Source organism: Alosa pseudoharengus, unplaced genomic scaffold (genome assembly GCF_046254945.1).
Source record: "Alosa pseudoharengus isolate Yale_2024_CS ecotype anadromous, Long Island Sound unplaced genomic scaffold, YU_APseudo_1.1 YU_APseudo_1.1_scf_14, whole genome shotgun sequence".
NCBI classification, from domain to species: domain Eukaryota; kingdom Metazoa; phylum Chordata; class Actinopteri; order Clupeiformes; family Clupeidae; genus Alosa; species Alosa pseudoharengus.
In genome coordinates this window covers 28,713,006-28,727,553 of record NW_027468609.1, presented here as the reverse complement: position 1 = coordinate 28,727,553, position 14,548 = coordinate 28,713,006, and the positions used below count along the sequence as shown (strand labels likewise).

The following is a 14,548-nucleotide window of genomic DNA, read 5'->3' as shown; positions in this document are numbered from 1 at the left end:
AGTTGATAATTGAAGCTGTCAAAGAGGATGAAGGGCCATGGCTTGATTGAAGGCCCTAGATTTTAAACAATGTGCAAATATAGTGATATTAAGGCCGGTATTATCAACATACAGTGTCATGAAAAAGTATGTGAACCCATGCTAACATTTGTAGCTACATTTGCTTGGTCTTAGTATAACTTTTCAGTTGGTTGTCATGGCAGGAGAAGAAGGTTCTGTGCCTGTGTGAGGCCATGTACTCTCTGTTATGTGCAGTAACCTGGTCCTCAGATTTGGCCCTCTGCCTCCCCACCACTGCCACTGTTTAATAAGCACCAGTAAAATGTCATGGACTGAGTACAATTCCTTAGTCAGATGTTTTGAAGTACCTTACCTGACTAAGGCCCTGACTCACCTGAGCACAGCTGATTTTCTGGATTTTAAAATATCCCTGATGGTTCCAGACCAGATCCATTCAAGTGAGGGAAGGGATACATTCAGCCCCTCAGAAATATTATGTGGATCTGCTCTTTCCTTTGACTTTTGAGAATATCATGCCTGTGGTCTGTGGAGATTGGAGTCCTTGCACATCTTGGTATGGCATTTAGTCTGACTGATATACTGTATAACTCACCGGTGGGATATTTATCCATGTGTGCCTTTCTACAAACATTTTAGTTGAATTACACCAGATTAACTCCACTAAAGGGCAAGCAAGGGTCTGAATTCTAGGACCATCCATCCTGCTTAATATGACTGGTTATTACTCGATTATCCCCCTGTTTTGATATAGGCTACATATCCTAAATACAGCACTGACATTATCCAGTTCTAATGTCATTTTGAAATTTGAAAGCACATTATGTGTGTGTATGCTCTCATGCATGTATGTCCAGTCTCTGAATGTGTCTGTGCCTTGCCCAGTCTCGGAGGAGGAGGTGTCCCGCGAAGCCCAGGAGATGGAGATGGCGAGGGAGCGGTATGTGGATGACCTCCAGGTGGCTCTGACCGGCGAGGGCCCAGCGGCCCTGGACTACGCCTTCCACCTGACAGCTGAGCGGGGCCAGGGCCACGGAAGTGCCGGGGGACTCCACCTGTCTTACGAGAAGGTGCAGAAAGACATCTCGGTGAGTACAGGGTGCCCCCTCCTCTCTCTCTTTCTTTCTCTCTCTCTCTCTCTCTCTCTCTCTCTCTCTCTTTCTCTTGCTCGCACCATCCGTCCCTTTTTCCCCCTCGCTGGCTTCACTCACCCCATCACAATGATGTCATTCTCTGGGACGGATCATAATGTTGACGTTGTGGTAAACACTCCCATGTAGATCTGACGCGTGTGTCAAACAGAACTGCTTTCAAGTCGTCAATCAGAGAGTAATACTCTTTTGACCATCTGCCTCCTTAAAGATGCAGTCCACAATTTAATGACTTTAACAAAAAAGTGATTAGAATCACAGACTCCACCTTTAACTATGTATTCTCATGTAGTCAATTGTATTAAGAGTGTACAGACTAAACAGAAATGTATTCATTTCTCTTTGGTGGGCTACTGCAGATAAACAGCTCCCTGGGTGACTGGCAATTGTGAATGTTTCCCATTACGTCATAATGTATGCTCCTTTATTCACAGTTTTGCTTTTGGTCTGAAGGCGCTACTAAAGCTAGCCCTTTGGGAGCTGTTATTTCAGCAGAGCTGCTAACGGAGGTTAGACGGCTGTCCTTTGGATAGGAAGCTTTGGAGTGTCCCCATGCTAAGCGTGTGCGTTTGCAGTCTGTGCCTCAATCTGTTACTTGTCGTTAACAAATCTGTTGCAAACCTGTACTGCACACTAACAAAGTCCTCTCATGCTGAATGCATTAGGGTTAGTAACAGGACATTATAGCTGTTGTCTCGAGTCGTGACACACATAAACACCTGCCTAATTAATGTGCTTTTGTTTATGGAGTTTTAAAAAGACCTCTTAAAAATCACTTGATCTGTCTAAAAATCACTTAATCAGTCTGGTCCAAATTAGTAGTGATTAGTAGTGATTGTGTTGTTCATCAATGGATAAAAAAAGACTGAAATTGATTGTGTACCAAAGGCCCAGAATGTAATGTCACATTTTCACAGTTCATTTTTCAAGTGTCCATCTTGGTTCTTAAAAGGACTGGGGTGAATGGTTTTATAAATGATTATTATTCCACCTACTGTCTATGTGTCAGCTTAGCTGCATGAAAATCATTGTGATATTTCCTTTTTCATAACTAATGAATTGCTCTACCATAGAAATGTACAAACCTTGATTTCTCCTTTCTTGCCTGTTCCAAGTAGTTTTTGAACATGCTGGCATGTGGATGTGGGTATCTGTAAATGTCCGTAGCATGTGTGGTCCCTTAGGAAGAGTTGTCTTGAGAGACAGAGAAGAGAAGAGGCTCAATTTCACTCTAAGCTTTCTGATGCTCTGCCAACAGAGGGAAAGTGTTTTGGAAATCTACAAGTTGGCCCTATAGTGATCAAGAGCAATTCCCTATAAAAGTGGGTTGTGTGTGTCGTCTACTAGGAGCGCTTTTGAAAAAAGATTGCTTCTAGAATGTTTGTGAATGAATCTTCCTGGCTGGCCGTTCCTTAGTCCAGTGTTTCTCAAACTTTTTCAGACCAAGGACCACTTAATCAATAAAAAAAGCCTCACGGACCACCTAGCTAAAAAAAATAAAATAAAATTAGACCTACTTAAATAGTAAATTACACAATAGGCCTACTCACTGAACCACTTTGATTGTATTATTGTGTCAGAGAATTCATATGATTTAAACTGCCATGGCTTACATAGGCAGTGTTGCAGAAATGTTTGGATTTACATACAAGTTGGTTCAATATTGCAAACAACTCATCTATATTATATTTTACCACGTCTGCTCGCGGACCACTTGGGCTAGCTTGCGGACCACCAGTGGTCCCCGGACCACACTTTGAGAAACACTGCCTTAGTCGACTCTCAGTCTCATCTACATAACCATTGTTGATTGATGCTCCACCATAGTAAACGGACCGTGAAGGGCCATGATGGCCTTAAGTCACACAACTTGTGTGACTTAAGTGACAAGGAGCTCAGGGAGCATAGTCTTCTAGGGAGGGAGAGGCCAGACGCCTCAGTGGCACAGGCACTCTGAGAAGTCTGGCGTTCTCCAAAGCCTGGCATTCTCCATAAAGGCCGAGCAGAAGTGTCAGACACACTGCCAAGCCAAACAGTCCCGTGCTGGGAGAGAGGGAGAGTGAGAGATGGAGATAGAGAGAGAGAGATAGAGAGAGAGCGAGAGAGAGAGAGAGAGACAAGTGCTGGGCCTGTTGTACTGTCCTCTCTGGCGCGGGGCCCATCCTGATGTTCCTCACACCTTCAGTCCGCAAAGACACAGCTGTGACCAATCACCCCCTTACCCCCCTCATCCCTTTCCTCCTCTTCCCACTAACCGTCCAGCACCTGACCCACCCACTACACGGCCTGGATATAAATATTATTATGTGGAATCAGTACTGATGACCCTCCAAGAACTTAAGTTTGAACAGTAGCAAAGCATGGCAGCGACTCAGTGACTCAGGCTAGTGTAGGGGAAAGGGCTGAGTGAGGGGGGGGGGGGGTCATATCTGACATGTTAAAGCTGGAGCGTGTCGTTTTTCTTGTTGTGAAAAACGAAGACTGCCTCTACACTAGCTCACAACAGCCTAGTTTTAAAGGTATAATAAAAGACGACGTTCCTCAGTATTCCCAAGCACTCTGTGGGCCCCATTTTAATGGTGCCGAGTGCTGGAGGCAATTGCAAGGGCAACCTCTTAAGTACAACATCAGTTGGTGGGGCACAGGGAGAATTGCTTTTCATATGTAGTGGCACTGGGTCTGTATGAGTGAGGAGGAAAATAAGCGGAATATGAATATGAAGAGAGTGCTGTGATAAAATGGTGTCCACCATGCCATTTTTAAATACAAACATTATGATTCTGTACATCACAACAGACACGATGAGTAAGATGAGGGTAAGTGTTATTGCATACATCAGAAAATCTGATTTTTGGGACACAAATATAGGCCTAATATAGGGAAACAAACCACATGGGAAGACTGGCATTGGTATTTTAGGCTATATTTTGACAACGGAAACTTGACAACAGAAACTTTATTATATGATAGACTTGCGAAAGCTGCATTTTGCCCTATTCTTCCTTTGTACTGACAGGAACATCTGGTTGAAATATAGCCTAGTAGTACAGACCATTACAAGATTGCAGGCAACACAGTTGTGAGCTTGCCAGTGCATTGAAGCATTTAGGCTACAATATTAGCAGAAGGAACCTTTCCCTAGAGGAAGGAAGGTCTTTGATCATGTGAAAAAAACAAATTAGCTTCTCATGAAATATCGCATCTGAGTTATGTTTTTAGCAGTTGTTGGTAACTTGATTGTTAATATTATCAGTCAAGTTCAAAAGATGCATAGTTACTTGACATCAGGGGTGTTATTTTTGCATAGTTTGGTAGTGTAACCTTCCTCAGTAGCTATAATTATGCTTTTGCTTATAAGCCTGTTGACTATAATGTATTCCTTTTCTTGTTTTATAGTCAGTTGCCTATTCATTTTGTAGCCTAATGACAAGAAAACAGTAGTGTTTTTAGGATTGTGTTCAATTGCTGCACTGCTGGGAAGAAGATCGCCTTGTAGGAAAGAAGGCTGCGTTGTCCAATCACATTCTCTACTGGGCTTTCAGTGCTTAAATTGATCTCCTCTTCTGAGAGGCCTACTGCAGATTCTCGGCAGTATGTTGCATAACATCCTCACCGTTACTGATGCGGGCCCAAACTTTTGCTCAGTTGCTAATTTATAATGGCTTGTTGGCGCCGTTTGCTGTCCATTTTTCTCAGCACCACCCAAAAGTCATGACCGTTGATGGTTCGGGGAATTTTTGCGTTTCCTCTCTCGCTGCGACGCCAGCGTCTGACCACAGCTGAATACCAGAGCGTCGGGGCGGGCGTGGAGGGTGAAGTGCTCGCTGATGGACGTATCCTGTTCCTGTGCTGTCTACCCTAAATCTGGAGCCATCCCTATAAAGCCGCCAGCTGCCCGTTCCCATTGTCACCTCCTCTGGCTCCTGGCAGATTGGCATTGCTTTGGCGAGGCTTTTGCTCCACTGACTGACAAGTGGCCAGACGGGGCAACAGTTGACCTCATTTGACCATCGTCTTTGGTGTCCGTCCATCTATACACCCATCCCATCCGTCCAAACCATTTGCCTGTGTTTATTTGTGGTTTTGATCTGGTTGGTTTCCAGACCGACGATTCAGTGCCCATCATTGGGGCGTGTGAAAAGTCAAATATGCACACTCATGCAAATTGTGTATGTGCTGCAAGATCAAGGTTTAACCTGTGGTGCTCTGAGCTCGAGCCTCGCCCGCTCACACAGCCAGTTGGTCTGCTGCTTATAATGACCAGGGTCACTGAGGAGGTCGTCGGAAAGGAGGCGATTCAGGCTCCGTCCTCGACGAAGCCAGCAAAGTGGCGCAAACGGCCGAGAAGAGGCGGAGGGGGCAGCAGCACGGTACGTGCCGCGACGCGCCGGGACTGGGACCGGTTGTCAGGCCGATCAGCTTTCACATGGCAGGGAACCGTCTGAGACAGGAAGGGTTATCGTTGTCGCGGCAGGGAGCGACAGCGGGGGTCCTCTAAAGTGCGCGCCATAAGCCCAGGCCGCTTTGATCACCGCTGTGTGGCCACTCTTTCACGGAGCTTTACATAAGATTATGCACTTCTGCGAGCGAGCGCCCCGAGCTCTTTTCCCGTCTGCGCTTCAAAAGGAGTGGGCCAGGGACACATAGATGTCCCAGACGGCCTTTTTTCCCCCCCTAGTCTCTTCTAGTAGCCTATTGCGGCTTGAATCTGGTTGTGTTAAATGTATTAAGGTGACCGACCTGTCCATATTCCCCTTTTCCATACAGCTATGCATGGTAATGATCATGGATAAATGTTTAATGCTGATTGTGGTTGTGCTAAGTCCAATATGTTATTCCAATCCTACAAAAAAGAAGTTCCTTTGTGCAAATGACATCATTTGAAGTCATTTATATGACATTGCATTGTTATACACTGAGCCAGTGGTTCTCACCAGCTCTTTCATTTTGTTGGTCTGTCAGATAGATCTCACTGCCAGGATTTCTTTTCCACTGAAAATAAACAGGCTGTCCAGTAGGCCACATTTTGAGATAAAACAGTATAGTTTACATTCAGGGTGCTAGCTATTAGATATAATTAGCAATAGATAGCAGCAGTGCCACATTGTTATTTTGCCATTTCCCTGAAGAGCTATTGGCGTGTTAAAAATGGTGATTGCAGAAGGTGACTTTTCAAAGATGGCGTGTTTGCCCTCCCCTGCCTCTCTGTCCATGCGCCATCCAGTCCTCTTGGCTCTTTTTGAGGTAATGTAATCCACAGTCCTTTTTAAAACCTCCTGAATCCTCATGCGTCCAAGCTAAATTATGCTATGGCACAGCATCTCTTGCAGGACCTGCTTATTGTGAGGCTCTTTGGACAAGGTCTACGGAGGCCAACACATGTTTTGTGTTACAGAGCAAGAGACATTGAATGGGAATACACTGGAAGGGCATGTGTTACAGAGAAAAGGGAAGTTCTGACAAACTTTCAATTTTATAGAAGTGTGGGATGACTGTTTTTCGGTTTCATTCTGTATTTTCCAATGAGTTTTTCTATGATGACATACATTTCTGTGTTGCGAAACATGTGCTATTATCTGATGATAAAGTGCATGAACAGTAGCTGCTGAACAAACCCTCTTCCTGTTGCTGGTTGGATAACTATATTCATAGTGTGCACCTGTTCTGTGCTCTCAGAGGGACTAGAGGGAGTTAAAGACAAATGCAGCCAAATTATCCTCTATGCAGTGACTTGATAACTCTTAGGCCCTGGTCCAGCTGTAAGGGGGCAGCTAAGGTTATGCTCTTGAGTAGAAACCCATTCACCACGGCTGTAATATGGGATTGTCATGGTTGTCATTAGATGTGTGGTTCAAATGTTTGCCCTCTCTAGTTTACACAGAAAGTGTTTATGATTATGCTGATGTCTTTAAGCCTTTGCAGCTGTGTGGAGCATTTCGCAAAGCCTCAGGACAAACAGCTCGGCCGGGCAACCGTGAAGGCCCCCCTTTGAGCTCCATCTTGCTCTTGCTTTCACCACCTCATTCACTTTTGCCCATTTTTCCTTCCTGATGTTTTTTTATCCATGATACTTTTGCTCCCCCTCATCCTAGCTGCAGTGCAGAGTTGGTGAAATGCATTAGGAAATACATTATCTTCAACATAGAGGTATTATATGGCATACATAGATGACATTATCTTAGGTAGCTTCTGTACCGAATCACTCTTAAATTTGTGCACATCATAGATCATGTCTGTTATAGAAATTATGTGGGATTGAAAATGCTGCCTGCTCACTTTGGACAACAAAGATACACTATGAGTGTAGAATCGCTCAGGGTATTGAACGTGTAAAAATAGTGGATAAAGAACATAGAGGGAAAACACCTTCTGACCCATACTATTTTTACATTTTAAAAAATCAAACAATATTTAAATAGCTCAAGGGGGCTCTACCAATTTATTAATATGGGGGCAGCTGTGGTCTACTGGTTAATTATCAGACTTGTGACTGAAGGGTGGCCGGTTCAATCCTTGACTGGTAGAAAAATTGAGGGGGTGTGCTCAGTGTGTGCAGTGTGGTTAAAATGCAGAGAAATAATTTCCTTTGGGATCAATGATAGTTTCTGTCTATCTATCTATCTATCTATCTATCTATCTATCTATCTATCTATCTACCTACCTATCTAATCACTTAACAGTCTTTTTGCCTACATACCTATGACAAAAACATACTGCAGCATCTACCCCACAGTGAGGAGTGGAGCTGCAAAGATATGAGTATTAAAAAGAGAATGTGCAGCCATGTGTTGAGCATTTACAAACCAGCACTTGTGTCTTTGTTTCATTAGTGTGAAAGGTCTTTCCGCAGGGGGAAGATTACAGGTCCTGCTCATTTCCCTCTCTCTCTCTTTCCTCCAGCCTGCAGATCAGCAGCTATTACAATACAGCCCCTACCTCCCCGAGACAGTTACCTCTCTGTGCACGCTGGGCCCTTGAAGAGTGGCCTCTAAAAAAGTCCTGAGCAAATGGTCAGGTTCAAGTTTACTAAAGCAGGTGTTTGGCCTGCCGGGGCAGCGCGGCCTTGCTGAATAAATGAAAAGTATTGACATGAAGTGTTTGAAGACGGCAGGTTTATTATAGCTGAGGACTCAACCCCACTGTAACCTTCTGAAGATTTAGGAACACCCTGACTTCTGGTTCCCCAAACAGTTATTAGAGCTCACTGACATTTCAGACAGGTGGACTGTCAAGAGGTGCCAGTCATGCAGAGTCAGCGCACAAAGGCACGTGGATACACACACACACACACACACACACACACACACACACACACACACACACACACACTCTCTCACATACTCAATTGCTCCTGAATTGTGTTTGAAGGCATCTATAGTGGTCTTTTTACTAGTTTATCCCATGTGAATTTTCTTGTAACTTTGGTTGAGCACACACTTTTTAGAGAAAAGGGAAGTTGTTGATGTTCCCTCGACTCTTTGATATCGGAATAATGACTATCAGGCTTGCTTTCGTCTAAGTAGTGCCCTGCAGAAATACTTGCTTTGCTCAATGGCCTTGTTCCTCACACTGTTAATTGTTTAGTGTTTGCATGTGTTGGCACTAGCCAGGCTTTTACAAAAAGACATGTGGGAGCATTACTGGACCTGTTTGGAGTATCAAAGTCCTAAATGTCCCAAAACACAAAGCATTGAGTTTAGACAGCACCTACAGTGCAAGGGACATGTGGATACATTTAAACCAGAGTCATGAAGAAATAAATGGTTTTCGGTGCAATGCCACCGTTTGCGCTGCCCAAAAATCATTTTTGATTTAGACTATGAAGAACCCACTCTCAGTGCTCAATGTCTGCTGTGTCTCAAGCACAAATACACAGTGACATTCTTGGAAGCTTCAAATTCATTCACTGTTCTGAGGCGTGACCATGCGTTTTGTGCCTGGACATGGAAGCTGGATTTGTTTGCCAGAGGGACATGATGCGAGACCGTCTGAGACTGTCTGAGACCGTGTGGCCTCCATCCTCAGGTGACTGGTGTGTTTTGGACAGCTCCAGGGTTGGCTGTGCGGGGCCTAGCGTGGCATTAGCACACCCCGTGCCACCTAGAGTGAGCAGCCCTCCGGGAGCCACACAAGCCACGTCTCCCAGTGCTCTCTCTCTCCCCCCCCCCCCTCTCTTCCCCCTCTCTCTCTCTCTCTCTCTCTCTCTTTCTCTCTCTCTCTCTCTCTCTCGCTGGGGGTGCCCTGCTGACGTCTGCTGGGGAGTCACTCGGTCCCGGGCTGATTGATTACAGAAATGTGACCGTCCTTAATACTTTCCAGACCGCGTGCAGAAACAATGCGCTCTCTGTCGGGGAGGTCTCCCCCAGTGTCACTCTCGGTCACTGGTAGGCGTATGGCAGCGTGGCACATTTCCTCTTTCTGCTGTCATCAGGAAGTTTCTTTGTTTCCAGGGTGTCCCCCTTGACTAGCACCCAGGGAGGACACCGACTACCCTGCCCACTGCAATGGACTGTTTCAGAAAGAGGAAGGCAGAAGTAGCACTGCAATAGCAGTTGTGTAAACTGGTTTTGCGTTTAACAGATTTTGCGCACAAATGATTGCATTTCGACTCCAGTGCGTATACAGTTATACTGCCTTCTGCAGGGGGCATGATCCTGATGGGGGGGGGGGATGCTGATGGACACATTGCTTCCATGACGGGACACACCTGATTGGCAATGATGTGCACGCATCCTGTAGCCTTGACTGGGCAATCGTAAATTTTATATTTATACATTGTTTGCAATGCTTCTTTGGGTTTGCATTGAGTTTTTAAGAGATTGGGTTAATTTGAGTAGGCCGTGCACCACATTTGTCATGCAATCAACTTTCAAGTCATGGCCACACTTATTGTCCTTTTGAAGTAGAAACTGCACATTTTAAACAATGGCACCTTATAACTTGTAGTCATAATAATAAGCATCATTTTTTTCCCTCATTTGTCTGTCAGTAGAATGCCTTTCACTGGAGTTGATTTATTGCTTTATGTGATGACGAGTCTGTTAAAATCCTTTCAGTCTGTCAGTTCAATATTACATTTCATGGAAATCCAGGCTCCAGAGCAACGTGCACGCAAAGTTTTGCTCAAAATAGGATGGAAATCGGTGCTTCAGGCCAGCCCCACAGCATGTGTAATGGAGGACCATTAACTCCAAGTCCAGCTGACGTTCAGTCACATTGGTCAGCAGTAGCATTCTCATTGAACATAATGAGGCGATTTTGTGTGAAAGTATCCATTAGAGATATTAGTCATAGGAAATGAACTAATATTTGGCTGTGGAGGAGAGTCCCGAGAGGCTTGGTTGCCCTGAGCCTAATGTCTCATGGGGTTGGCAGCGGCCACTGGAGGCTTGAGTCACTACCCCTCCCTGTGTGTTCCTACTCTCCTGGTGTGGAACGGGAGCCGCTGTGCTGCTGCGGACGCGTGGTGGACAGTGGACATGGACAGTGTGACAGGACACCAAACCAGACTGAGCCGCAGTGCCTTCTGGTGTTCCAGAGCACAGTGCTGTAGCGTCGACACTCCCAGGTGGATTGGAAATGAGTGGAAGTGAGGATGGATGACCATTATAGCCAAGACGACTTTATTTTTAGATCTGCTGAGCCGAGTACATAATTTTTGTGCACTAAGAAGTTTATTCATCAGTTAGTAAAAATAAACAGAAAATGGCGCCCTTAATTATGACTTCTGACTGAGCCAAGAACTGACACAATGCCTTGAAATGCTTGCATCATGTGTATGCGCTCTAAGTGTATTGGTTTATTGTAAGGCTTTGTGACAGAATGTTCACACGGCTTCAGCCCTTGTCTGTGTCGGGGACATCTGCCTCCATGTTTTCTGTGACTCCATGACACCCGCCGTGTAGTGTCGTCCTTATCGTGACCCCCCTCCAGTCTAGAGTGGCCAGGACGCTCCTGTGTGAGAGTGTCCGTCTCTCCTTATCCTCGGCGGGGTGGTCATCTATTTGCGGATCAGGGGGCCGATCGCGGGCAGCTGAAGTGTCTTTGTCGGAGGCCAGCTCGAGATCACAGCAGTCTCTCCTGCCTTATCTCTCTCTCTCTGGAGTGGCCGTCCTTGGCACAGCTTGTGAGAGTCTGGGCTGGTGTGGCGCGGCCCTGGCTCCACGTCCAAAGACGAGGCGCTACTTGAAACTCGGGGGCCCGCTGGCGCTCCGAGGGCTGGACGCAGAGGCCCGCGTGGAGTCGGGGCTTCAAGTGCCTCGTGTCTGGCCCAGCAGGTGTCAGGTCCAGATGCAGCGATGAATAGAGGTGTTTTTGTCTACCTCTGTTTCACACTTTTTCCACTCTGCTTTTTATGTCCTTTTTGCCCCCCCCCCCCCCAACTCCATATTTCATATTCCTCTTTGGTTTAATCTTTCTTTTTTTATTTCTTTTCTTCCTCTTTCTTTTTACATCCTCTCTCTCTCTCTCTCTGCTCTTTTGTTCCTTTTAACCCCCCACCACCCATCCCTCTCTCCATCCCTCTCTCTGAATTACACTCTCTCTCTCTCTCTCTCATCATCCCTCTCTCCATCCATTTCTCCCTCTTTCTCTCTGAATTACACTCTCTCTCTCTCTCTCATCATCCCTCTCTCCATCCATTTCTCCCTCTTTCTCTCTGAATTACACTCTCTCTCTCTCTCTCTCTCTCTCATCATCCCTCTCTCCATCCATTTCTCCCTCTTTCTCTCTGAATTACACTCTCTATCTCTCTCTCTCATCATCCCACTCTCCATCCATTTCTCCCTCTTTCTCTCTGAATTACACTCTCTCTCTCTCTCTCTCATCCCTCTCTCCATCCATTTCTCCCTCTTTCTCTCTGAATTACACTCTCTCTCTCTCTCTCTCATCATCCCTCTCTCCATCCATTTCTCCCTCTTTCTCTCTGAATTACACTCTCTCTCTCTCTCTCTCTCTCTCACCATCCCTCCTTGTGCTATCTCAGTTCAGGTTGGGGGCAGTGGAGCTGACGCTGGTCCCGGAGCCCGCGGCGGCGGTCAAGGGGCTCATCGCCCACGGGCTGGAGCGTGGCGGCCGGCTCCACGGCAGGAACCAGCGGCTGCAGCAGGAGAACGAGAAGCTGAGGCGGGAGCAGCAGCGCATCACCGCAGAGTAGGTCACCCCCCCCCCCCCCCCCCCATTTAAGCTGCAGTTTTCCAGACAGACTTCCAACTTCCATAGGCTTATGTCTTATTAGTCATTCTCTCAGTATAGACCCTTTCAACAATAAAAACAAAAACAATGCTTGAACATTCTATTTGGGCCCCAATCTACTTCCTCTGCATTAACATAACATATGGAATGTTAAAAAGGAAGTCTTGTGGGGCCAACTATGATGCTGATAATGGAACTCTCTTGAAAGGGTCCATACATAAACAGGTTCACTATCACCAGCATCAGCTCATACACCTTTTACATATTGCATATGTACATGTGCATAATGTTACCTTCATCAACTTTCTGACACACACACTGACTGGAGGTATGTATATGGTCCCTCACTCTCTCTTCCTTTCTCATACACTCTCTCTCTCACACACACGCTGTCATCAGTTTACAGACTCTCACACAATGACATACTCAACTGTGTGTACATTTGAGGTTCTTTGAGGTTTGCCGGGCGTGGGTAGACTGGGTGCCCTGCCCCGGCACGAGGCCGTCTGCAGCCACAGGGAGTGGCCTGGAGCCTGATGGCCCGGAGTCTCCACCAGCGCGCCGTCCCCACCGCTGACTGCTTTTTATTGTCATTCTGGACACGGGGCTCGGTTTGCATTCATCTGTTCCATTTGCGTAATTCAACAAGGTTACTGCTCTTGTTGTTGCTCGTGAGACACAGCAACTACACCCCCCCCCCCCCCCCATTCCGCCCCTGGCCCAACTTTGTCGTCCGTGATTCAGCTTGGAAGAGTAGAAACCCTGCTGTGTCTGTATCTGGTTGCCAGGAGACAGCAGTCACTTTCTCTCTTTTTGCTCTTTTTTTTCTATCTGCCCTGTTTCTGTCTATGAAACACAATGCCTCTGATGTGAAATGAGTGATGTAAATACACAGGGCTTCTCCCGAACTCTCCAAGAGCCGACTCTTGACTCTGTGAGGGAACTGATTAGAACCACATGTCAAGGTGATGTGGGTGGCTTTTGGCTGTGGACTGTTGTCATTCTGACCCAGACCAGAGGGGAGCTGGGGGGGGGGGGGGTCCCAGAACTCCTCTGGATGGCTTCACCTCCCAAAATGAAATCAGGCAGTGGCTTTTACAGCTGCTTGTTCCCGTCCCTTCATTCATCCATCCAGTGGATCCATCAGTGTGCTATGCTACATTTTCATTTTATTCTCAGATTTGGGGCCACGTTTGGCGGAAACTGTAATAGCAAAATGCCCAATTTATTCCCAAAAACAATAGAACAGAAACACTGTTCTTTCCTTTGTTTTGTTTCTGTTATAAATCGTTTCTTAGTCATGAGAGTCAGCGATAATAAGTAGCCATCAAAAAAGCTGAGGGCACCTAGTTTATACTGGAAGCTTTGGTGGAGAAGTGCCATCACAAGTCCTTCTCCTGGAATACCAGTATCATGGGGACGCCTCTTTTGCTGTAGTTGGAAACTAACCATGGAAAAGCAGATGCCATTATTATAGCATAATTTCTAGCGATGAAAACTGCAGTTGTACTCTACTAGGATTTTTGATATTTAGACTAATGTGTCTATTTAATCTAGTTTCTAGATTGCCCGCAAAAAGGAAGTGTCTCTTTTAAGTCTTTTTACTGCTTATGTGTTCAGCAGTATACAGACATTCAGATGTAGAAGTGGAACAAGATGAAAATGCCATTCTATCAATATCAATAAACAATTGTCACATTTGAAATAAAAAGAAAATTGTTGCAATGCACGATTACACACTGAAGTGATTTCACTTCAAAGCCTTGTTAAACCATTTAAATATATTAGTAGTCCCAACTACTGTTGTTGCTTACTTTTATTTATTTCTGTGTGTTTCAATCTCTGTACATCAACTTGCACTAAGACTCATCGGAACAGACCTAACCACCACATAAATATACACTAGCACACTATAAAACAATTCACATCATGCGTAGGAAGGGCATGTTTACTGTGCACGCGTTTATATATTGAGCTGTGTTTGTGTTTGTGTGAGCATGCTTGCGTGCATGTTAATGGGTCTCTAAGTGTGTTTATCAAAGAGTGTGTGAATGTATCTAATTTGGAGATTGACTGGTAATGTGTAAACAAGTGATCACGTCCTAAGGATATGAAGTTGCTTTGTGGCCTATGTCTGTGACTCTCACTATCTGGGTGGAGGCATTCCACCTGCACACTGGGCGGAG

General features: G+C 45.6%; 1 protein-coding gene across 1 annotated transcript in view; it reads left to right on the top strand.

The window, feature by feature from the left end:
* Positions 1-14,548, top strand: part of xrcc4 (X-ray repair complementing defective repair in Chinese hamster cells 4) — a 31,108-nt gene that overhangs the window by 2,903 nt on the left and 13,657 nt on the right. Inside the window, exons 3-4 of the mRNA XM_076284540.1 lie at positions 904-1,106; positions 12,154-12,320. Of these exons, the coding sequence (XP_076140655.1) occupies positions 904-1,106; positions 12,154-12,320 (370 nt within the window). The remainder of the gene's footprint in view (positions 1-903; positions 1,107-12,153; positions 12,321-14,548) is intronic.